We start from the raw sequence: 16,015 nt of genomic DNA on the forward strand, positions 1-16,015 counted from the left end.
ATTTTGGCTACTAAAGATCCTCTATATTCGTATGCTCAATGTTCAGGATGTAACATGTACAGCACAGCTGTGGTGCAATCTGTGAAAACCCCTTGGCTTAGTCGGCCTTAATTTGGCTGTTTCTGGTTCTTCATTTAAAAGATGTGTCACAGAAATAAGGGCATAATGTGTTCTTTGTCTCACCGGACTAAACCACAGGAGATTTGTAAGCTGCCATGACTGAAACCCGGCTCGCTCTCTCGCCCTCTTTCTCCTTTCCAGTCACCTCCTTGGCAGGTTACCAGCCCCAGTGTAGCATAGTATTCTTCTAAACTCTGGCATGTCTGCCCACTTTAGTGTTTTTTAAGGACCATTCAAGACCACAAGTGAGTGTATGTGTCTGTGTATCCAGACACTTTTAAGTAAATAAAGCAAGAACGTTTTATACACAACATGTTGCTCAGCTGTAAAAAGTGATCTTGTACTGAGCGACACACCCTTCTATGAGTCAGTCCCCTGCATAGAGACAAATCACACACTGCTTTGAAAAACAGGATCTCTCACAAAATGTTAATGTTAAATAGTGTCAACACTAATACTGTAAATACTGCATGTTTGTACTCCTTCGCTGACACACCTAAGAATTGTTTTTGCCATTTTATATGGAGCTAGATTTGTGTCTTTATTACATGCGAGAAAATAAATGATCTGAGAGGAAAAAAAAATGTTTGAGAGAAAAAGTTATCACACTTATAGCAAAAAATATATATTTGAGAGTTTAAAAAAGTATTTTGAGAGAGATTTTTTTTTTCTCTCAGAAAAAATTTTCAAATTTATATTTTTTTATGTTCTATGAGAAAATACTTTCAAAACTTTTTTTAGTCTCAAATATTATTATTTTTGCTATTGGTATGAAAACTTTTTCTCTCAAATATTTGTTTTCTCTCATAAAATGCTTTTTTGCTATCAGTGTGATAACTTTTTCTCTCAAACATTTTCTCGCATGTAATAAAGACACAAATCTAACTCCATATTTTTACGTCACACAGGACAAACAGCAGTCATCAAACGAGTGTGAGAGGTGTCAATTAATTACCAATATAACATACATACATACAAATATAAACTTCTACACCAAGACCGGGCTCATCTGAATTTCAATTAACCAACTTTAAATTCTCAAAACCAAAACACTAAAGGCCTAAAGCCTTCATAGTAACAAATGATTTAGCCTGATAAACTGGATCGGAAATCGACACAACTCTACTGCGCAATCGCTTAAACTGACTGTGTGGGTCACAATTTCAGCCAAATGGAGAATTGGAGTAGGTAATTTCTCGGCAGAAAACATTCAAAAACCCTAATGTGCAGTCTTGAGGCTGATCATCCTCTTAGGTCCACAGAAATACCACAGGAATGCCAAGGTGACTTCATTGCCTTGTATATGAAAGTTGTCATGTTTCAGTGTCTTGTTCAACTGGAGATTGATTTAACAGCAGGTCAAATCAAGGGGTGGTGATGGCGCAGTGGATATGACACATGCCTTTGGTGTGGGAGACCAGGGTTTGATTTCCACTGCGATACATCAACCAATGTGTCCCTGAGCTAGACACTTAACCCCTAGTTGCTCCATAGTCGTGCGACCTCTGACATATATAGCAATTGTATGTCGCTTTGGATAAAAGCGTCAGCTAAATGTAATGTCAAAAAAAAAACCCGGTCAACGTAATCTCAAAAACTCACAGATCATGTCAAAGGGTGCATTGACCTCATTTGCAAAAGCTGTACACCAAACACATTTTGAAGGTCAAAAGGTGTTATCTTGTCATAATGGACAAGATAACAGGTTTGGGCTGGTGGTCATTGAAACAACAACTCAAGTAATTAAATGGTCATTTTGTGGGTGTTATAAAGAGATCTTTGTGCTCAACAGTTACACACGTTACTGGTTACTGTAAGTTTCCCACTCATACCCTGCTGAATAAAAGAATTCTGGTTTTGGGAGACACATATACCATGTCTGTATGGTAAAGCTACAGCCTGTAATTTAGTTTAGCATTAAGACTAATGCATAAAAACAACAGGTTGTGGTTATATGGGCACAATGACAAGACTCCAGGAAGCTGTCCTCCCATAGAACCACAACCATTGTTTTTACACACATATTATACATACATTTGTTTTTTTATTTATTATGAATTAAACGAACCAGATACAAGTTAATTAGAGGTTTGGATAGAGCCAGGCTAGCTGTTTCCAGTCTTTGTGCTAAGCTTAGCTAAGCTAACCAAATTTAAGCTAAGCTAAGCTAACCAAATTTCCCTTTGGGGACAATAATATATATCATATTATATCATATAATATAATATCATATTATAACAAGCTGCTGGCAAACATGAGAATCTTCTTATCTAACTCTCGGATAGAAAACGAATAAGTACATTACCCAAAATGTCTAACTGCCCCTTTAATAGTTTCAATAAAGCATCACATTCAAAGTCAAATAAAACATCTTAGTGGTCAACAGTTGTAAAATACTCTTCAGTGTGGATATTATGAGCAATGCACATAAGGTGTATTGTACTGAATGAAATTTAGGCCATGTTTCAAGTGCATCATTTAAAAAAAAACAAAAAAAACATTGCAACTGGAATAAGTGCAACTAGCTCTTACTATGGTCCCACTGTAAATGAAGTACATAACGTACGAATATTACTTAAAGTTTTGGTTTGATTCAGTAATGGTTCTCTACCAGTTGAGGCTTCATGTTAAGATGTAAAATACATGTATATGTACTATGTAGAATGCTGTACATTTTGTCATTGTTTTTCTAAAAGGTACAGCATTTATATTTCTGTGCTCAGAGCTCATGTAGGATACTTTAAACCTTTAAGACATATTTCAAAGGCTCACCTTGGAACAGAGGTAATTGGGTGAAAGGAAGACAACAAAAAGAGTTTTGCATATCAAAGCAGAGAAGGCACAGCTCTGGCATCAGGATTGTAAGGGCCAGGGTATGGTCTATCAGAACTTGGTTGTACGATGGTTATTTGGCCATGCTGGAAATCAAAAGTGTTAATAGTGATATTCAACGTAGAAAAGGTGTGGGGAGAGGGGGTTTCGGAAGCCATCCAACCATCCGACAAGCACTTCTGATGGAGTACACTGGCTGGTGGTGCAGTGGTCCATTTCTACAGTCACTGTTTCACAGCATGATGCCCTGCACATTACAGTTCAGCACCTCATTGTGTTGGACCTGACCCAGCTGCCGGTGAAACTGACCCTGCTTCTGGGTCCTCCAGCAGTGGATGCTTTGTCCCAGTGTAATACTCTTAATACTGGGCAGGTGGGTCAGCATGTTATTTGGCAAGGACACTACACCAGAGCCAGACAAATTCAACTCTTGCAGGGAGTCTAGGCCGCTGAAAACCACAGGGCTCAGAGTCTTGAGCATGGGGTTGTTTGAGAGATCCAGAACTTGCAGGTTCTGGAGGCCCTTAAAGCCGTACGGCTCAATCTCCTGAAGCTCATGGAGGCCACTGATGGATAAATAACCCAGATCTTTCAGCTGAGCAAAAGCTCCCTCCTTGATCTGTGTGATGGGGTTACCATCCAGATTGAGGTACCTCAGAGGAAGTCCTGCCAGCCTCGGTATGCTCAACAGCCGGTTTGTTGACAGATTTAAGCTTTGAATGTGTATCACTCTGCCGTGCAAAGTCGTGGAGACTGACACAAGCTTGTTATGAGACAGATCCACGCTGACAGGTTGACCATTAATTTTAGTGGCGAACACATCCATGTCGAACTCTTGGAAGCTGTTGTGGCTGAGGTCAACTTCAGCCAGAGGGAGGCTGGAGAAGCAGCTCGGGGAGAGGCTCTCCAGGTTGTTGTGGCTCAGATCCAGAGACTCCAGGTAACGCAGCTTAGACAAAGCATTGGGTGTTACCTGAAAATGTGAAGGCAAGGATGAGATGAACAGAGAGAAAAATAGGACAACATTTAAAAAAATTAAGCATTTGGAAGGGAATATTTTGTTGAGTTGATGATAGGTTGAAATAAAAGTATACATATAAAAAACACCTCACTTCTCTGCCCTGAGAACTTTGAACTATTTCTAATGACTCGTCTTGCACTACAATAAAACAAATGTATCCAATCAAACGTGATTTGGGGTGACAAGACAACTTTTTACTGTATATTATCAAAGAAATATCACTTGACCGTAATATCATAGGCCTGAGCTGCGGATGTTTAAATATGAGTTAGCAGCCTTTGTTTACAAAATTGCGCAGTTATGATCTCATTTATTAATTTGTCATGATAAAATAATTTTAAAGGGGTGATAGAATGCAAAACCGATTTTACCCTGTCATAGTTGAATAACGACAGTTCGGTGGGTAAATAGGACATACGTAGAAGCTCAAAATCCCATTGATACCCCTTTACTATGCAAATCTCACATTTTGAAACTGCCGCTGAAAACGGGTGAATCTGAACAAAGCTAAAAGTTGACGTCAGCATCCCAACTCCTAGTCTTTGTCACGCCCCAACATTTGCATAGGCTACACCACTGACCTGAGGTCAGCTTAGTCTTCTGAATCTAGCTAGGTCATGCAGATCTCCAGAGGTCCGCTATGTAATTACTAAATTCACTTCTGAGACTTTTTTATGCGAGAAATCAACTATGTAGAGGTCAAATATGGGCCGTTTTACGAAAATTGATGGCTAATTGCAAATTTTGTCTGACTGTGTGTCGCAGTTCAGCAGGAGCTCAGCAGGCTACGTGACAGCGGCGGTGCTGCCTTGCCGCCCGGCGTGTCCTACTTCATAGACTCTAGCTCGCTGTGAGCTAGCTGGATCTCCGTCACGAAGGGAAGCCTGCGGCGCTCCATACCCACACAAAGTCACCGTTTCTGGGTTACAGGACTACAAAAATCCCGAGGCCCTGATGGAGCTCCAGGGCCTGCAGCTAGCCGCGATCTTTACCCATAGGATTGAAGGGACAGTAGCAGCTAACAAAATCCCTAGCTAATGTTCACAAAAATGCATTAAATTGAAATCTGACACCATTGTTAGCTTTATAAGACCTTGGGGTAGATGTTATAAGTGGCGTGACGAAATTCAAACTGTAAATATACTCTAGTTATGCCGGCAGCTGGCAGCCAGCCAGCGCCGCGGAGCCCCGAGCCCCGGTAGTCCAGTAACCGAGAAAAGATGACTTTCACTGGGTATGGAGGTTGCCGTTTTCTCGTCAGACTGTGTGGAGCTCCTAAAGTCCGACACGTCTTACCAAATTTGCAATTAGCCATACATTTTCGTAAAACGGCCCATATTTGAGCTTTATATAGTTGATTTCTCGCATAAAAAAGTCTCAGAAGTGAATTTAATAACGAAATAGCAGACAAACAATGTATAACTTGTAGCAGTGTCTGAAATATGAGCCCTGCTGTCTAGTCTCCAATGGATGTGTATGTGGTTCGCTGAAACCAATCAGCGCGCAGCTCATCTAAATATTCATGAGCATACCATATTTGAAAGAAAAGCTCTTGTTACAAATAGGGCCATATTCACAGGGTAGTTAAGGACCCATAAAATAGCATTCAAGCAATTTTCAGCCCAACCAATGTTACATACCCTATTAGGAGACCTTAAGGAACAGTGTGAAATACCCTATATAATCATTCTATCACCCCTTTAATGTTTATCTGTAAAATGCTACAACATGAACATAACAAGTAGAGAAGACTCCTTCACCCGCAATACCTGCTTTTCTTTACCACTTAGGGGCAGCAAAAACAAGCTGTAAACATTACGATCAAGTATTACCACCTTATAAAGCTGATATAGCAAACCTATAACACATCCAGCAGTTAAGAAATAACATTATGACTCATTTTGAGTCAACAAATGTAACAAACTCTATTTTGGTCTCCACCAACTCCAGAGAAAAATGCCTGGTTTTAGGTGCTAAGTCCTCCACTATGGAGCTGCTAGCTGTGTCTGTTTGCCATTTGGTGCTGGGAAATTATATTCAGTTGGGTTTTACAGTTTATTTTCCCTGAAAACAGCCAATATTATACTTTTGATTGGCCAACATTAGCCACAAGTTGAATTACGGATGGACATATTGTATTGTTTATACATTTTAACTTGTATAAATAAGAATGTGTAACTTTTTTTTCATTCAAAGGTTACATGACCTTATTCTAGACCAAAAGGTCTACACTTAAGCTACTCTTACGACTGACCTTTGTTATAAGGTTGCTGCTGAGGTCCAAGCTTACGAGGGTGGTGTAGCCTGGACCAGCTAACATGGTGTCACTGAGCGGGCCCATGGCGTTGGAGGACAGGTCTAGATGGGCAGTGTCCAGTGGGATGGGGATGGGCATGGTGGTGGCGGGTCCCAACCCTCGGCAGTCCACCCTGGTCAGGCTGAAGCTGTCAAACAGGCCAAAGCTTTCCACCTCACAGTGACAACCATGGTGGCAGTTCTTGACAGCACTGGACTGGACTGAGGTCAGCAGCAACAGGCCAAGCCACAGAATGAGTGCCATTATGCTCTGGAGAGAGTAAAAACTAAATTATTTACACTTAAAATATTTTTAACATGCAACTCCTATTGAGGTCAGAAAAGTTTTCTATTCAACAATGATTAAATCAGCCTTCAAGCGATCACTGAAAAATGCACAACCTCAATCACCAGATTAGATCAGTAGACCTTGTCCAAACTCCTTCACAGAACACCTTGTTTGCGGTTTTAGAAATTAGAGAAGCTGTTCCTGCTCAAATGACATATTCAAGGTATTTGTTAAGCTTTGTGAAAAGACTTTACGCTTTTATTTGGTTCAACTTGAGTAGCCCCAATTTCCCTCCTTCTTGGCTTCCCAACGGGTGTGACCTAATTTCTTTGATCAAAGAGTTTATTTGCACTTTCTTAGTTTACTCACTAGAATGAGTATGCATGGTTGTAAAAATGAATGGCTGTAAATCAAGGCCCTTAAAATATCGCTGTCCTATCTTAAAATAAGGAAACATGAGCACTGAGGGCATCCTCTGAGCCTCAGAGCATTAAGAGAAAGAAAACAACTTCTCATTCTGATACTATACATTGCCATATAGTCTAAACTGTAATCACACTGCATCTTAAACAATAGTATACGGGAAAGCTAATTTGAAGTACAAGATTCATTTAAAAAAAATCAGAAGAAGCGAGTAAAATGCACATATATAATAAGTGCATAAAAATGTCCGTAAAATCCACTACAAAGATATTATTTCAAACCAGAGAATAACCTATCATACCTTTTTTTTCATGTGTTCCCGTAGCTGTTGCTGTTGTCTGCCTATATGTGTAAATGAAAGCTGAATAGAGCTCACCCAGTTCAACTTAAGCAACATGTCCTGCACACACAACACTGAAATAAGTGTGAAAATTGGACAGAGGTTAAGTGTTGTGTAACAGATAAAAATGTACAGTCATGGTCAAATGGTCCGGGCATGACACAGCAAAGTGTGTGTTAAAGAAACAATCCAGAGTTTTACAGCGTATGTTTCTGAATGCAATAAACACGACATGACTGAGCACTTTTGTTCAAAATTGACCAAAAATGCTCAAAACTTAGAGGGTAACTATTTTTTTCATGAACAAACCCAGCCTTTCTAAGAAATACATGTTGGTATGTTCTTGCAAGAAAAAGTAAAATAATAATACTCTGTAATACTCTTAAACTGACATTTGTTTTAAATTCTGACTCTTTTTGGGGTATGCAGTGAAAACATACTAAGGGACTAAGGTTACGGCTGTTATTGAGTATATCTAACAGGGGTTACGTTTATTTATCTTGGCTTATCTAAGAGGATGAGGTTACTGTACAGTACATAGCTGCATAGTACTTGTGGGTCAGCATATGTAGGCTGATTACCATGGCTCAAAGTCTATTTAGACAGAGCTGATAACCTCTGTGCAGTGTTTCTTTTGTTTTGACCCCTGGCTACTACTGGCTGCTGGTAACGCTGAGAGTTCATAATGTTACTGAATCATTTTTGTCATTCACATACTCAGTGACCTGCATTTGTAATTTCATAAGTACACAGGGTTCTCTGTTTACTGCAATGTATTTTTAATCATTATGATTATTATTTCCTTCTAATGCATAAAGGGTGTAACTTTAATATTAAAATTGTGGAAGCTTTTGTAAACTTGTAATTACAGTTCACTCTATGAATACAACAAATAATAACAAGTTAGTATGTTAAGGTTAGTATCTGATGTTTTCATGATTGTGTGTAGCCCATGTGCGTGTGTTTTGAAGACCTGAGTCCCCTCCAGCTGCAAGTTTTGACCAAACAGGAATGGCCGAGTTTTATGACTATTAAATTGAGCTGAGTACACAAATTTCTGGTTGAGCTCTTTACAAGGTAAATAATCCACCGATGGAACAACAAGCAACAAGTGAAAGGACAGAGGTGAAAACATGATTCATGAATTCTCTATATTTCAATGCATGATGTGGCATGCATAGTTTTTTGGAAATGTACACTTACAGTTTCTATAGCGACTGCTAAACTCTTATTTCGTGTGTATCACATTATTAGCTGCAATAAAAAAAATAAAAAAAGATAATTATGTCCTTCTCTGCCCTCTCTGTAAATATAAGTTTTGTTTCACCTCAAGCAAACTACAGGCCTTAAAGAGATCAGCCACAAAGAAGCCATATGCAGACTAAACATGGGGGAACTGCCAGTAAAACCAAGTGCTTTTACATGTTTTCTACCACAATGGTCTTCAGCAGCTCGTCACCTCTGTGTGGTTTTGTAGCCACATTCATCGGTCCCTCCTTCCTTTCCTGCATCCTTTGCTCCATCTGTTGCTTCAGCACCAGGTGTTCCCCTCCACCTCTCGCCAATAAATCTCAACTAACAGCAAACTGCTGCTGGCCCTGCCTTCAAATCAGACACATTCTAACTACTACAATTACTCAAAGGCAACGGCAGTTAGAGCTGCGAACCCCCTGAGTGGACAATTGGCAAAGGCCTGTGAAATTACACCTCAACACCTTCTCACTTTCAGAAGTCTTTTCACACCTTTTTTTATCCTGTGATCCTGCTGTCTGGTAATCAAAAACTGCACATTTAAAGCTAAAGACAGAGTGAACATACCAAACATAATATATATTCTCACATTCAACGGATTTATTTGCATCCATGTCAAACATCATTAATTTGTTCAACATCATCCAGTGCTGTGATGTATGATTCATGTCATTGAGAACGCTCTGTTCTAATTGAATCTTCAAGTTGAAAGCTGAAAACTGTGTAATTAAAATGTGGATGCCACACTTATCTTTGTTAAGCCAAATTAATGCACAGTGAAGAGGACACAGTGAGTTTAAATTAAATTGATGGTACTCAAGTGCTTTAAAACAATTAGGCAGCACTGGGACGCCTACTGTTATATTAATAAACACATTCACAAGCAAGAAGACTGCTCAAATTCATCAAAGTAACTTACCAGAGGAGGACAAAATGGCTAAAACCTTCCAGTCTATGTTTACTCAAGTACTGTTTTGAGGTACTTGTACTTTATGTGAGTATTTTCAATTTATGCTACGTTAAACTTCTATTCCACTAAATTTCAGGGAAATACTGTTCGTTTTTTGTTTTTTTTTTATTTATCTGATGGCTTTAGTTAGAAAGGTTTTTTGTAGATTGATAGTTTACATAAACAATCTATGATAACAAATGATGGATTGTAAACTACCCAAGAGTATTTAACAGTACACTACACTACAACATGACAGATAACAATCCATCAGTAATAATAATTCAATAATATAACATATAATAATATGCAGACATATAACACAGACAGGGGCCACTCTACTGCATATAAACTTTTGAAAGTTAAAGCTGTTACCTCAAAGATTTTCATTTACATAAATGGCCATTAATTCACTATCTATTCCTTAAGGAGGTAACACAATGGAGATTGAGCCTATGGCCCACTGATACCAAGTATATTGCAATATTTGCAGTGTTACGAACTGGGTTTGTGGCGTAACATCTCCCAGAAATAATGCAGTTTCCTGCATTGTATACACCCCATAAAATAATAAAACAAAATTTGAAAACTTGAAACTCATGTATTTTTTTTCTATTGCTATTTCTATGCTTCAGACTGCTAAACTCTGAGCACAATTCCATTGTTTTCACTTAAACATACATTCTTAATAAACCAGGACTGAAATATTTACCTACATGCTGTTCGTATTTACTAATATTTTGATAAATATTTCATATATTTTACTTTTTCCCATTGCAGTATTTACTTAAGTAAAATACTTATTCAATCAAAGTACAACCAGCACCTATCCTATCTATAGGCCTATGCCAGTTTTTCATTTTCATCACAGTTTCCAGCAGCTTTTCCCCTCTGCATTACCACGGTGAACCACTTCCATGCCCAGGAAAGTTAACATAGGCGGGTATACAGTATACACTCACTGGATGGGCACCTCCGCAGATCAAATTTCTTGCAGTCGTACGTGGCAAACAACGGAGAGAGCAGAGGACTCCACTGCAGCTTTTTCGGATAAAATACCAAAACAAATATCACAGGTGTAACGTTATCTCCAAGTACCACCTCTAACGTCAACCCCGCCCCTTTTAGCTGTCAATCAAAGTTTCACATGCCACCTCTGCGGGCATCATTCACATAAGTTTGCACACTCCATAAAGTTTTTTTCTCCGTCTTAATAAAATGCGGTAACGACACACGAGAGTCTGGTCAGTTCAGACGGGACACCAGGGGCGGTTTCTTAAACACAGAGGCAAACGTGAAATCCGATCTGACCACAGTGGTCCGCTGGTCTGCTGCCTTTCTGTGTCGGAAACTATTTGCTGATAGACGAAGGTTTAACAGACATTTTCTGACGAACAGAAACGGAGTAACTTTAGAAGAATAAAAAACGGTCCTACTTTCAGAACTTCTCGCCAGCCGATGTTCCGAGTAACTTACTTTGGTGCCTTTCATCCAGACAGTCAGCTTTTTGGCCGTTTTTCACTTCACCGCTCCCATTTTCCAGACCCCCGCAGCGCAGCGCTCTCGTGTCCCAGTGGTTAGTCTGCCTGCTGGTCTACATGAGCTCTGCGGATCCTTCTGCGTGTCTGCTCCGCCACAATAAACTGTCAGTAGCTGGAAACACTGGGTCACACTCATCTGTTCTCATCCCATAAAGTCTTGCCTGCCTGCCTGGTCTTCGGCTCGTTTTACCAACGTCAAGCCCTCCAGCGTACAAAATAAGAGCATTTCCTGTTTATACTTTCCAAAACAAAATGTTTGAAATGCAACTTTGTTATGGTTTTACCCTTTGTTTTGGCGAATGTTTGCGAATAGTCTATATCCTATTGATATATATGTTGTCCTTTAGGTCAGTTAGCTAGGGTTTTCATTGCTGGCTACTGTTGCCATGGTGCTTTTAATGCAGGTCAGGATGTGGAATGAATCACTTGAGCTGGTAGCTAAGTAACGTTAACGTTAGCCTAGCTAAAATATCCTACAGCTTTACATTAAGTTGAATATTTATTTAATTTTAATTTTAATTTTAGGCACTCACATACTGACTGTCTCAACAAATATTGTCTCATATGAAGGCAATATTTCGGTACGCTTTTATTTTTGAAGGCCAACACGTGTAACTTCCGGTCTCGGACTACTGTAGTTTTGACAGTGCTTGTCGGTGCTCTCTCTAGTGGAGACGCCACAAACAAACCCACATGAAAAGGAAAGCAACAGCGTTGCGCAACAAGGCGGCAGGTTGTTTCATTTGGCCCGAAGTTCACATTTTGATGAAACTGATTAAAAAGATGTGAAAAGGAAACCCAGGCTTTTCCTGTTGCTGCTACTCAGCATAGCATAGCCCTATCTGTCCTGGTTCTCCAGCCTACAAAAATGAGCATAGGCTGTAGCCTAGTAGGAAAACTTTCAAAGACTGCAGGTTTATGTAAAGTAATTTGATAATATATTCATATAATTTCATTAAGTAACAGGTAATTATAATATAATGAGTAAAACTAGTTTGAAATTCAGAAAATCATTTCCAAACTCTATTCTAGACAGGACTATCTGGAGAGTCAAACACAAGCTATAACAGGACAATCTATGCATAATGCATTTATTGTCACAGGCCAGCAAATCTGTGGAGACATTCGGCTACATCCTGTTACATGAGATATTGTAACAAGTTCTAAAGGTCCAGAAACACAGAGGTCAAGTGTGAGGAATTATGGTGAACATCTGTTGCTGCTCACGGAACACTGAGGGGCCTCTGCTTTTCATCTGCACCCTCAGCCATATCTTTCCTCATGAGAGCATGACAGCACACACCCAGTGCAGTATTACATAGGCCTACAAATTCACTCAAACTTGCACTCCCAAGTGTACATGCATAGTTTTGCCAAAATATAAAAGAAAGAAAGAAAGATGATTGTGACATGATTGTGTTCTCTCAAATAAAAATACATGTCATAAGCTGTGATGGAAAGGGGAACCCATTTTAACTATATAATTTGGTGTTACACATGTAGCTACTTGTATACACACATAAACACACACCTCTTGCATGTTGTAGTGTCTTGGATTCTTCAAGACTATAAAGATAAGATAGAGGCGCAGGCAGACAGAATGCAGGGCATAGTATCAGTTAAAGAAAAGAACAAAAAAAATCCTCAGAACCTGTGAAAGAAAAACATAATAAATGATGTTGAATATCTTGATATCCTAAATACCAATGACCAAATTAAACATGCATTATCATATAATATACACACATTAGCCTATCACTTCCACTCAATTCTTCCAGAACTTTGCATGCTTCATTTTTTTTCCTTTATTGTTTTCATTGTCGCTTTAATCACAGCACAATGATCCCATCATGTGTTGATTAAGCTAAAGTGAAATGAGTGTTAATAGTGAAGTACTGTTTTGCAGCAAGTTCATTTTTAAAATAATGACCATATAAGAGATGTTTCCTGCTTAAGAAAGTAAAAAAAAAAAAATGTCCCTAGAGAACATCTCAGCTCTTGTTAACTGATAGAAAGATAGATAGATATTTATTGATCCCAAAAATGGGAAATTACAGTGTTACAGCAGCAAAATATCAGTCACACAGCACAGAATATACATAAAATACTAGGATACAATATACATGAAATAATAGGATACAACATACATATATACAATATACATGAAATAATAATAGGATAGAATACAAGAACAAATATTTAAAATATATACAAGTTGGGAAATGGTACAACTGCTTAACTAGTAATGATAAAGATGTAGATAAACCTATTGTGCAAGTTGCATTTAGTGCAGATGTGATGTCAAAGAGTCTTATCTAGCACCCAGTGATGAGGTGTTAAAAAGTTGTATTGCCTGTGGTAGGAATGATTTCTTGTAGCGGTCCGTGCGACAACGAAGCTGTCGGAGCCTCTTAGAGAAGGTTCTCCTCTGTTGGACCAGTGTGATTTGTGCTCCTGGGTTAAGGAAGAGTGTTATGGACAATATCACTATTTAATCTAGGTTAAAAGGAGGGGTTATTCCATTTTTTGGGTATCCATAGAGGTCAATTTTAAGATTAGATATATAGAGATCCACTACCTTCATCCCACTGCAAAATAAGCTACAGTAAGACCTTTCCACTAGATGGAGCCAGAACTAAATAGATGTCTGCAGTTGCACAGTGGAAGCCTATAAAGCAATTGAGAGAAACTAACTCACTTTTAAACACATGAGAGCTTTCGTAAAAAGTAGCAGAAGATAAAAACTGTTGGCAGACACAAGAGGTTAGCGCAGGTGCAATATTATCTTAGTTAATAGCATCACAACATTCAGTATTATTTATGACTTGCACAGTAGTTGTGACCACCAAGTATTTTGGTTAGCTCTTCACAAACCTTGATGTAAATTATACTCAAGATAGGCCTGAGATACAGGTCTACTGATCATCAAATCATGTTGATGTTGTCTCAAAAGTGACCAATGCCATTTAAAGTCTATCTGAGCCCAAATTATTTGTATTCACATTTTTGTTGAAAACTCCCTTGATATAAGCATACTCCCACTTTTTTTTTTTTACCCACACTGCGTTTCCCATCATCCTTGTTCCACACATAGACTGTTAATGTATTTACAGTCTATGGATCCACACTGAGAGAGTTATGTCTTATATTATTGGTTATAATTACCTCCCTATTTAACTTTTTTAATTATAAGATAAGATAACACTTTATTGTCCGTAGGCGCGGGTATTTGTATTGCAATACAAGCTTCAACAATTATTATTTATTTTGTTTTAATATCTTTTTTTTTTTTTGCTTGTGTAGACAAATGTTTCCTTCCACGGTGTTTAATACAAAGCACAGAGCTGGTCTCAGGAGCAGCATTAGATGTGTTGTGTTCACTGCTCACTGGGTGGACGGAGCGCTGAGTCGTCATTTCTGTCCCCTATTGCTGGATGCAGGATAGCGGTGTCAAGGTGTTACGTTTAAGAGGCTAATCAGCTTATGTGGGATGTAGGTCAACAAAGGTGAAATCACTTTCCAGCTCAATGTGCACAATATAATGTACAGTAATATTCCTGCAACATGTCTATATATTTATTCACTGGCTTGTTGTCTTTAGTAGTCAGAATTCACTTCTGAAGGCAATGTCATGTCCTCCAAACACTCACACACACACACACACACACACACACACACACACACACACACACAAACACACACACACACACACACACACACACACACACAGTTAGAGAATGAGACAGGCAGAAGGGGGAAGGAGACAGAAGGGTAGGATGAGTCTCTCTCTCTCTCTCTCTCTCTCTCTCTCCCTCTCTCTCTCTCTCACACACACACACACACACACACACACACACACACACACACACACACACACACACACACACACACACACACACAGATAAGGGAGGGAGGCACCTAAACTCAGTTACTCTTCAGGCATATTGTTTCTGGGACACAGCATAATGATGATATGCTAAGGATCTGATGAATTACATTAAAGTATTGTTCCCCTAAACGATTGCTTTTCTATAATAAACAATATATAAATAAAACTCAATACCGCTGCATAGTATATGGTTCTGTTAATTCATCCATCCAGCCCATATTTTGACTTTAACACTGCCATCCGGGGTTGATGTTGTGGCAACCAGCTTTGACTCATTTGCCAGGCAAGGCTGCTTCACCTGGTGAAGTCTTAAAAAGATTGACGCAGGCAAAACAAGCAGCAGGGTACTCAGGGAACCCACAGGGAGAGCCCTTCGTTATCTGTAATTACCACCACTGCACCAGGGTTCAAAATAATTTACTGTGGAACCTGCTGTACTGCTGGCATATTAGGCCAATTAAAGCATGGCTGAGATGTCTTTGTGCAATATGGCTGAGGTGTCTCCATGGCAAGACCCCACTCTGCACATCAGGAAATTAATTAAAAAATCAATTTCTATATGCATGTGGAGGTCTTGGCAATGGGAGCAATTTTGTAATTTTATGATAATAATGAATGTTAGCATAATTTACATTATCAAAGGATAGACGGAACCACTGAAGTTATATCAAAGTTTGTTTACTTGTGGCTAACGTAAGCCTCAAACAGTAGCTTATTTATGTGTGAAATACAATCATAACAGAATTTGATGTCGTCAATGGTCTATCTTGTCAGTTTAGATGTCGTCTCCTCTATCTGGTCAGACTCAATGGCGTTCCCTTTATCTGGTTAGAGGGACGCATGTTCTGTCCTCGGGCCCCAGTCAAGATAACCAATGACTACATGTTATCTTGTGGGGACAAGTAGTGTTATGGTTTCTTACTATGCAATTAGTTTAATTTAACAGACAGAGGAAGAAAAGAAGAGTTGTTATAGTTATTATTTTCTCTAACAATTAAATATATATATCATCATCATGACTGATTTGTGACTTCCATGGGAGAGGCCTTGTTGTCTCACCAGCCT

At 39.0% G+C, this 16,015-nt stretch overlaps 1 protein-coding gene across 3 annotated transcripts; it reads right to left on the minus strand.

Moving 5' to 3' along the window:
* Nucleotides 1-2,431: 2,431 nt before the first annotated feature.
* On the minus strand, nucleotides 2,432-11,275 carry tsku (tsukushi small leucine rich proteoglycan homolog (Xenopus laevis)). 3 transcript variants are annotated; one of them, XM_078246599.1, is made up of 3 exons: nucleotides 10,997-11,275; nucleotides 6,228-6,539; nucleotides 2,432-3,925 (listed from the first exon to the last, which is right to left on the minus strand). In XM_078246599.1, the coding sequence occupies exons 1-3, from the start codon at nucleotides 11,009-11,011 to the stop codon at nucleotides 3,185-3,187; spliced, it is 1,068 nt and encodes a 355-aa protein (XP_078102725.1). In that variant the 5' UTR covers nucleotides 11,012-11,275; the 3' UTR covers nucleotides 2,432-3,184. The 3 variants fall into 3 exon arrangements, with proteins under 3 accessions (XP_078102725.1, XP_078102726.1, XP_078102724.1); XM_078246600.1 differs by lacking the exon at nucleotides 10,997-11,275 and adding an exon at nucleotides 10,483-10,648; XM_078246598.1 differs by lacking the exon at nucleotides 10,997-11,275 and adding an exon at nucleotides 7,282-7,390.
* Between the last annotated feature and the right edge of the window lie 4,740 nt (nucleotides 11,276-16,015).

This window comes from Sander vitreus, chromosome 3 (assembly GCF_031162955.1).
Source record: "Sander vitreus isolate 19-12246 chromosome 3, sanVit1, whole genome shotgun sequence".
Taxonomy (NCBI): Eukaryota; Metazoa; Chordata; class Actinopteri; order Perciformes; family Percidae; genus Sander; species Sander vitreus.